This window comes from Gadus morhua, chromosome 17 (assembly GCF_902167405.1).
Source record: "Gadus morhua chromosome 17, gadMor3.0, whole genome shotgun sequence".
NCBI lineage: Eukaryota > Metazoa > Chordata > Actinopteri > Gadiformes > Gadidae > Gadus > Gadus morhua.
In genome coordinates, this window is record NC_044064.1 from 20,083,794 (window position 1) to 20,093,004 (window position 9,211).

At 53.7% G+C, this 9,211-nt stretch overlaps 1 protein-coding gene across 3 annotated transcripts in view; it reads left to right on the forward strand.

Moving 5' to 3' along the window:
- The first annotated feature begins 891 nt into the window (after window positions 1-891).
- per1b (period circadian clock 1b) overlaps window positions 892-9,211 on the forward strand; it is a 14,434-nt gene continuing 6,114 nt past the window's right edge. For 2 of the 3 annotated variants that reach the window (XM_030338002.1, XM_030338004.1), the window contains exons 1-12: window positions 892-1,043; window positions 3,853-4,467; window positions 5,554-5,807; window positions 5,903-6,024; window positions 6,107-6,308; window positions 6,418-6,612; window positions 6,828-6,906; window positions 7,000-7,106; window positions 7,313-7,466; window positions 7,603-7,900; window positions 8,259-8,367; window positions 9,169-9,211. The exon at window positions 9,169-9,211 is cut by the window's right edge and continues 111 nt beyond it. In XM_030338002.1, coding sequence (XP_030193862.1) covers window positions 4,106-4,467; window positions 5,554-5,807; window positions 5,903-6,024; window positions 6,107-6,308; window positions 6,418-6,612; window positions 6,828-6,906; window positions 7,000-7,106; window positions 7,313-7,466; window positions 7,603-7,900; window positions 8,259-8,367; window positions 9,169-9,211 — 1,925 coding nt within the window. In that variant the 5' untranslated portion in view covers window positions 892-1,043; window positions 3,853-4,105. Of the gene's footprint in view, window positions 1,044-2,465; window positions 2,673-3,852; window positions 4,468-5,553; window positions 5,808-5,902; window positions 6,025-6,106; window positions 6,309-6,417; window positions 6,613-6,827; window positions 6,907-6,999; window positions 7,107-7,312; window positions 7,467-7,602; window positions 7,901-8,258; window positions 8,368-9,168 lie in introns of those variants that run through there. The other variant, XM_030338003.1, reaches the window with a different exon arrangement.

Sequence of the window (9,211 nt, forward strand, 5' to 3'; positions counted from 1 at the left end):
ACTACATTATACTACAGTAGTACATTATACTACCATACAATACATAAAACTACATTATACTACAGGAGTACATCATACATCATATACAGTAGAACATTAGACTACATTGTGCTACAGTACACTACATTATACTATAGTGCCTAGTTCTACATTATATTACAGTAGTACATTATACTACAGTAAACTACAATATACGACATTGTACTAATGTAGTACATTATACTACATTACTACAGCTCACCTGTCAACACATGCTTCCACCCCCCCCCCCCCCCCCACAGACTGAGGTCCCTGCCCTAGATTGTCTGTGTTTACTGGTCAGCGTTGCCAGATTGGGCCATATTTCCAGCCAATTGAGGCGGGTGGGATTGGTCGGGAAATCAGGTCCAATATGGCAAACACACTTACTGCTCCGCCCCACCACACTGCCGGCCGCGTGCTCCGGCTGTAGTGAAGAGGACATCAGCTGGAGCGCCTGTCTGCTGCAGAAAGCACGTGGGATTGTGTATACTGGGCTTTGCTGCAGCCGTATATACGGAGCAAGAAGCGCAACGGGGATTCTAGTTATACAATTAAGATGACCAATTCTCGAATAGATGTAAATCCTCGTTTTTACTGCTATTAATTGCGATGTAAAGAGGAAAAGCGCGCTTACAAACAGCACGCCACCTCAAGATAAACATGTATTTTTAATACAGAAAAACATGATTGCGTCTGCATTACTGGGATTATGGCCTCCTGCGTGCCAGGTTGCTTTCGCTCGCTCTGGCCACACACACTTCAACGTGAGCGCGGGGCCCCGTGCCGCAAACCACGCCCACCGTGACCAATGAGAAACGTCGGGGGCGTGTCTATCGTCCACAGACGGCCAATGGGCTTCGTTTCCAGCGGGCACGTGGAGCCCTGCGTGTAAACCAGGAGGAGGGAGAGGTCTGCAGCCGACTGAGCACACAGATACAGCGGTAGCAGCCCACAACAGACCTGCACAACATCTCAACACCTCGCCGATTCTCACCATTAAACCATTAAGAGGAAAAAATAAGGTAAGATCGCTTTATATTATGTTCATCATTTATTATTATTGTGCATGTGTCAGAGGAGTGGTGTTATTAGACCTCTCCGTGTTTTCAGGTTGGAACCAAACTACTAGAATTATGTTTGGTTTGTTGCACCAGTTTATGACTGTTGTGTGTGATTGTTGTGATTGTTGTGATGGGTGTTATGGTCTTTACATTACAGCCTTAACATGGTTTTAACTGGGAACATTGTGTCTCAGCTGATCCAGCGTGCCTAATGTTACACAGCATGTCAACATGCATTACTAGTCCAGATATGACCTGTTGTTCAAGGCAGACCACTCTTGAGATCTGCTCCACGTCGTAAGGAATATGTTAGGCTGTAGGAGATCCGCACGTTTGCATGTGATGCATGCGTGATATTCATCTCTCATCTTTTATGTTAGACTAACAGGTAAAGCTGCGTACGTCATTGAATTATCAGCAGCCCACAACCAAACACATTTGGAGATAATGTTTTACAGTAAAAACAGAACCGTTTATTAATATGCAGTTAACAACGGTGTTAGAACATGTTCTCCACCAGATGCTGTGGATTCAGGCTCTGAAGGTTCTGCTCATCTGATGCTTGTGTGCAGACGGCAGATATTGAAGCGTGACATCCTTTACCTATCCTGTGTCGTGATCACTGGCTTTCGCAGTAACGTTGGCAGGATATCTTTTGACTTGTCTTTGTTCATAAGACTATGAAATGGTCCGGTGCATCTCACCTGTCTAAAATGAGTTTTGAGTTCACATGGTCTGCATGAGCTTTCTGCAGTCTATCGTTTCATGCCCTCTGGTACTCAACTCATTTAGGGTGGCAACATGCAGTGCACTTTGTTGCAAAGTGCACTGCAGGACACAGAAAAATAATAAAGTATATGAATGAAGGAGTTTTTATATTTTCGTTAAGGCATGCGCCCGTTTCGATGACAGGTCTTGATGTTGTTGAGATAATGAGTAATTTGCTATCACACGCAAGAAGCAGACTAGTTGAAATAGCCTGATGAGACACCCGGAGCCCGAGGGGGGAACACGTTGGTCTCTGGCCATCCTTCTGATATTACCAATTTAGTTTAAGTTACTGTGGTTGTCAATAACATCCACTCCACGCAGTATCATACACATTGTAAAAACAAGAAACAAGTAGGCTACTATAGTTAACTGCGTCGCGCTTGAGTAAAGGCGGTATGGGGACTCGGGAAGTAGTGAACAGGGAGCAGCGGGGTGTGGAGCAGTGTGTGCCGCGTGTCCGAGCTGGCCAATCGGGGCCGCTGAGGATTCTCATTGGCTCAGAGAGGCTAGCGTGTCGTCCAATGAGCAACGGGGGAAGCTTGCGGGGCGCACGGCGGCGGACACGTGCTGCAGGACGTACGCACAGGTCAGGTGTGTTGAGATGAGGCGGTAGACCGGGCGCACAACAACACAGCCTACACGGACACGGTTTACTGACGCCGCACAGACACTATAACAAGAAGGATTCGCAGTTTAGAAAGTGGAAATCCCTGCAGAAAAGTGAGGGGGTTTATTATTTGTCTATAAACACCTCCTAACCTGTCAGGACACATATCCCTGTTGCTGCGGTATTAAACCCATCACATGCACACCTCCTTGGTATGTCTTCCTTTATTCTATACCTTTTCCTGGTTTGGAGAGCCCCGATATTCTGTGCCACCTGTCAATGTTCATATCGCGACATCTGTCGGTAAATATATCATTCGTATCGTGACATGGGCACTGCCAATCTTGCTATTACTGCTGCCCAGGCTGTGAATTGGCCATCGTTTACTGGAACTCTGTCACACGGAGAACCGACGCTGGGAACTTACCCTGTGTATGTTCACTGATCCATACGGACTGTTTATCTTCTGTGGGCTGAAGATAACTGTTCATTAGACGACTTGGGTACATTCGATGAATGTATCTAAGATGATTGTATGCTTAGTCTCTGATGCTCTATGTCATGCTTCTAGTACTGTTCCCCAATGTCCACCGTGATCGTTCCCCATGTGAACCATCCAGTCTTAACAGTGTGTGGACAAGTGAGTTCATCTGAAATCAGTTAACAAACCCCAGGGTTCATGCCATCTAGTGCCTGGTTGTTTTTCTAGGTGCTAGGTGCTCACTGTGCCAGCTGTAATCATTGTTTTGGTCCAATCTGCAACCTTTGCTCTTGAACAAGGCAGGGAGCCAGCACAGAGATTATTATATTAACTGTGTAATTACCAACTTGACCAACAACTTTATTTATTTTACAACATTGACCATTGTATTGGTATAATGCTTGAAGATGTATCTTTCGGTATGGTTTGACTTTGACATTTTCTCATTTGGGGATATGGTTGTGACTTCTTTTAATCAAAATAGTGTCATAGGTTTGGAAGCAGCTGTCGCAACCTTGTCCAAAGAAAATCACTAAAGTAAACCAATGTTAACGCTAACATAATCTAAACAATAACCTTATCTAATCCATGGGGCGAGGCAAAGGAGAGTTTGGACCAGTCACAGAGCCATGTCTTGCCTTCTGGCAGGGCTTAATGGATTAATGGGGTTGAAGTCGGTGGGATTTCTTACTTGCGCAGTTTGTGGCCTGATTTACGCCCCGCCTCCCGCTGTACGGTCATGGTACAAAGTAATCTAAAGTGCACACTAATGGGCCCGGCGCCAGTGAGCCAATATCCCTCTCTGGGTCGGAGCTGACGCGGAAGATTTAACCATGACGCCTATACCCGTAACTGTTTACCTGTTCAGGACATCTCTCCACACATCTTGACTCTTGACTCCTCCTCTCCAGGCGCTGTTCTGCAGTCCCACACCCCCCCAGAGGTGAGGAGAAGGCTTCTCTGGACCCATGTGTTGAAGAGACTCCAGGCCCTTCGCTGCTTGGTTCTACCAGCTAACACCACACCATGAAGCCCACATGCAGCCCTAGCTGTCCCACTTAAACCTCACCTCACTTAAAGTATCATTCTTCAGAGCTTCCTCGACCTCTCTGACCTCAGAACCCCCCCCCCCCCCGAGCTGTCAGGGCCTCGTCCCACACCAGCATGAGCTACGACCGCTCCGTACCGGGCCCCGGCCTCAGCACCAGGGGCCGCGGCACCAGGGTCCCCAAGAAGGAGGAGGGCGAGCAGGAAGCCTCGGGGGACCCGGGGCCCCTGAGCGGCGGCTCGGTCAGCATCCAGGAGGCAGGGGCAGAGGGAGGCTCCTCCCCCCCCCGGGGCTCCTCCCCCGGGGGCTCCAGCGACCGGAGGGGCCCCCCCACCTCCGACGACAACGACGGCACGTCGAGCGGCAACGACTCCGGGGAGCGGGAGAACAGCTCGCAGGGCCGGCAGTCCACCCGGAGCTCCCACAACTCGTCCAATGGGAAGGACTCTGGCATGAGGCTGACCGAGAGCAGCAAGAGGTGAGGGGGGGCTCTTACTGTGAAATGTCTCATGCTCTTACTGTGAAATGTCTCATGCTCTTACTGTGAAATGTCTCATGCACTTACTGTGAAATGTCACATGCTCTTACTGTGAAATGTCTCATGCTCTTACTGTGAAATGTCTCATGCACTTACTGTGAAATGTCACATGCTCTTACTGTGAAATGTCACATTCTTATTGTGAAATATTGGATCACACCACGTGTGATATCACACATGGTGTTGACGGCTCGGTCGGCATTAATTCACCGTGTACATCTTGGCCCCAGTAATGTGTTTGGGATGTTTGCTTCAGCACTTCTGGTGTGTAACCAGGGCCGATGTGGCCTCAGCTGCACTACAGTATACCAACAGATAATACTAATTAAACAATTAAAGAAAAGGCAGAGAAATTAGGAAAAATAATGGGTGTGTATATTATCTGACCCGTTGCTTTGGCTGAATGGATGTTTGCGTTGTAGTTTCAGGGACATTGCAAGAAAGTTAACCTTCCCACTGTATGGCGTTGTAGCGTACAATGTTGTGTCCACACGAGGGCGCTGTGAGGAACCCTGAGCCCAGCGGTGGACCGGAGGATGAGGGGAACATGTATGAAAACCGCCGGTACACAACAGCCATGGCCATGAGGGCTGGCCACGTGTGCTTTCTCACTGACGTCGACCGCCAGGGAACCCTGGAGGGGAGTGGGGCTCCTGAGAGGGTTGTGGGGGTCTGTTGGCCGGTTATGACATAACCTCCTGACGACACGGAACAATGGAGAACCTGGCTGTGATTCTGCGCAGCTCCGGGCGATGATAGGAGGGGCAATACCGCCGCGATGGAGTCCTAGTGTTGTCAAATAGACAGCCTTCACGCATGGAAAATCATCTGGGAAGAGGATGAAGAGAATGAGGACGTTCTTTGAATGGTCACCTCAAACTCTTGGCTAGCTTGCCGCCAGCTCATGCCGTTCAGAGTGACTAGCGAGTCCATGGTTAGATATTTACCAAAGTGTACTTTGTCAATCCAATCTTTAAAGTCGTCTCCCCCTCTCTCTTCCCGCTCCTCCCTCCTCGCCCCCCCCAGCACCACCTCCCAGAGCCTGTCCCCGCCCGGCGGCTCTCTGGCCTACAGCCTGCTCTCCACCAGCTCGGAGCAGGACCCCCCCTCCACGTCGGGCTGCAGCAGCGACCAGTCGGCGCGGCTGCGCACCCAGAAGGAGCTCATGAAGGCCCTGAAGGAGCTCAAGATCCGGCTGCCCGTAGAGCGCAAGACCAAGGGCCACTCCAGCACCCTGGACGCCCTCAAGTACGCCCTCAACTGCGTCAAACAAGTCCGAGGTAAGGAGACTCATCGTGGCGCTCGGGGCCGCCCGCCTGGTCGTGTGCTCGGTACGCCTCGGCCTCTAACCCCCGGCGTGTGCTCGCTTCCCCAGCCAACCAGGAGTACTACCACCAGTGGAGCGTGGAGGAGGGCCACGGCTGCAGCCTGGACCTGTCCTCCTTCACCGCCGAGGAGCTGGACACCATCACCTCGGAGTACACCCTGAGGAACACGGTGAGACGCTCAGCCCGCTCCGTCCCTCTCCCCCTCACCCTTCAGCCAGCGGGGGCTAACGCTGGCCCTCCCGTCCCCACAGGACACCTTCTCCATGGCCGTGTCCTTCCTGTCGGGCAAGGTGGTGTACGTCTCGCCCCAGGGCGCCTCGCTGCTCCGCTGCACGCCCGAGGACCTCCAGGGCACGGTGTTCTCAGAGCTCCTGGCCCCGCAGGACGTCAGCACCTTCTACAGCCACACGGCACCCTGCCGCCTGCCCCCCTGGGCGTCCTGCACGGGCTCCGGTGAGTGGAGCGGGCGTGGTTCCTTCAGGTCGGCAGCAGGTGCTGAATGAATCGGCCTGTGAGTCGATCCGTGCTCGACACTGCCCTGAACCCCGTGTTCCCCCCCCAGAGTCGGCGCCGCCCGACGCCGCCCAGGAGAAGTCCATGTTCTGCCGCGTCGGCGTGCCGCGGGTGGGCGGCGGCCCGCTGCGCTACGCCCCGTTCCGCCTCTCGCCGTACCAGCTGACCCTGCGGCCCTCGGAGGACTCCGCGCCCCAGCCCTGCTGCCTGCTGCTGGCGGAGCGCGTGCACTCGGGATACGAAGGTAGGTAGGGAGGCTCCGCCATGGGGGACACTGATGCATCGACTAAATATCACATTATACGCATCACTGTGGACAAATGTTATCCCTCTTTTGTTTGAAGAAACAAGAACCCTAAACTAAAAGGCAGTGATCCCTAACGAGCGACTGCACACACAGTGTTCATCACCTGCTGCCGCAGCCGTCCTCTAAACGCCCCCCCCCCCTCCCCCCCACAGCCCCTCGCATCCCGACGGACAAGCGGGTCTTCACCACCAGCCACACGCCGGGGTGCCTCTTCCAGGAGGTGGACGACAGGTCAGCGCCCAGACCTTCAGAAGGCCTTCAGAAGGCCGCTGTGCCCGCCGCCGCCAGAGCTCGGTGTGTAACCGTGTGTGTGTGTGTCTGCAGGGCGGTGCCGTTGCTAGGATACCTCCCCCAGGACCTGGTGGGGACCCCAATCCTCCTCTACATCCACCCTGAGGACCGACCCATCCTGGTGGCCATCCACAAGAAGAGTGAGCCCCTCTGCCTCTCTCGCCCTCTCTGATACATCTGTTTAGATCGATTATGTACGCTTTTGTGTGACACAAAAACACAGCGTTTGTTTTCCCCTTTTCCCCGTAGCAACCTCCTGACCTCGGTCCTCTTGCCTCACACCGTCCCCTCCTGCGGTGGGATGGGGCTGTGCTCTAACCCCCTGGCCGTGTGCTCTCTCCTCCAGTCCTGCAGTGTGCCGGGCAGCCTTTCGACCACGCCCCCCTGAGGATGTGCGCCCGCAGCGGCGAGTACCTGACCCTGGACACCAGCTGGTCGTCCTTCGTCAACCCCTGGAGCCGCAAGGTGGCCTTCATCGTGGGCCGCCACAAAGTGCGCACGTGAGTCCCGGCACGCGGACGCTTTGAGCTCAGGGAGAGCCGATTGGCCGACAGCAGCTACGCTAGCTTTATGTATTCAGAGGTACACTGTCCGTTTGGGTTGGGGTCTTTAACCGCTGTGACCCCCGGCCCCCAGGAGCCCGCTCAACGAGGACGTGTTCACCGTGCTGCGCGGCTGCGAGGGCCGCGGCGCCACGCCCGACATGGCGCCGCTTAGCGAGCAGATCCACCGGCTGCTGGGGCGGCCCGTGCACGGCGGGGGGTCCCGGGGCTCCAGCGTGTCCCAGGCCTCCCGCCGCTCGCAGCCCCCGCGGGCCCCGGCCTCCTCCTCCAGCGACAGCAACGACCCCCCGGCGCAGGAGGGCGTGGCCGCCGCCACCGCCCTGGCCATCGCCACGGCGCTCGCCGCCACCGCCGCCGCCACACACAAGCCCGTACGTCTGGCCGCCGCCGTCTCAAACCACCCAAAAGGGCTCTCATGGGGCCCTTTGATGGCCCTCAAAGGGCGCTCATGGGGCCTTCAAAGGGCTCTCATGGGGCCCTCATGGGGCCCTCAAAGGGCTCTCATGGGGCCCTCAAAGGGCTCTCATTGGGCCCTAATAGGGCTCTCATGGGGCCCTAATAGGGCTCTCATGGGGCTCTCATGGGGCCCTAATAGGGCTCTCATGGGGCTCTCATGGGGCCCTAATAGGGACTTCATGGGGCCCTAATAGGGCCCTCATAGGGCCCCCAAAGGGCCCTCAAGGTGTGCGTCCGACGGCCCAGCCCCTGACCTCGTGGTGTGTGTTGCAGATGACCTTCCAGCAGATGTGCAAGGACGTGCACCAGGTGAAGAGCAGCGGGCAGCAGGTGTTTATCGAGTCGCGCCACCGCCCGGCCGCCAGGAAGCCCGCCAGCGCAGGTACAAGCGAACGGTGGACGGCCGTCGCTATGCCAACCAGCCTGTTAGAGTCTAGAGCTTTGCTTTGTGGGTTTGAAATGCTATTTCTCATTGGTTGACGTCCTCAAAGTGTTCATTCATTAGTTCTTTATTACTGATTCATAGTCTTATCTCTGTGCTACCTCATCCAGATGGATTCTCTCCTTTTCTTTCATGATTCATTTGAAGCGGTTTGCAATTCTTTAAAGTTGCCACTAAAAGCTGATTTGACTGACCTGACCTGAACCGTCCACCCCATCTTAGAAAACCTGCCTTTACTTCCTCCCCAGTCCAGTTCAGTCCTAACTATTGTGGTAGACAAGCAGTCCTGGGGTTGGCTAATACAGGTAAGACCACACAAGCTAGCTAGTTAGCCAAAGCCCAGCTGCAGAGATGAAGCTAGCCGTTAGCTAGGTGCAGTACCATGTAACGACACACCCACCGGACATACCCTGAGTATCTTTATGTGCAGACAAGCCTGTGAGAAACAGATTTCACGTTTTACGTAGAACAATGTAGAATTTTGCGGTTGCATGTGTAAAGACTTAAGAGTAAAATGCAAATTTTGATGCAAATGATACAGAGGTTATTTTACTTATTGGGGTACGCGGTTACTTACGCCAGTACCTAAAATAAACAAATGCTAATATATCAAGTGTGTATTTAGTTGTTGTACGGTGTTAAGCCTGATTCCCTACACAGGGTACGGACACGCCCATACGGCCACTAACTGGGGTCCTCCTCTTGTGTTTCTCTCTGGGTGCTCCTTCGTTGTTCCTCCAGGCGCACTCAGCAGCTTCAGAGCGCTCAGTGGCCACTCGGCCGC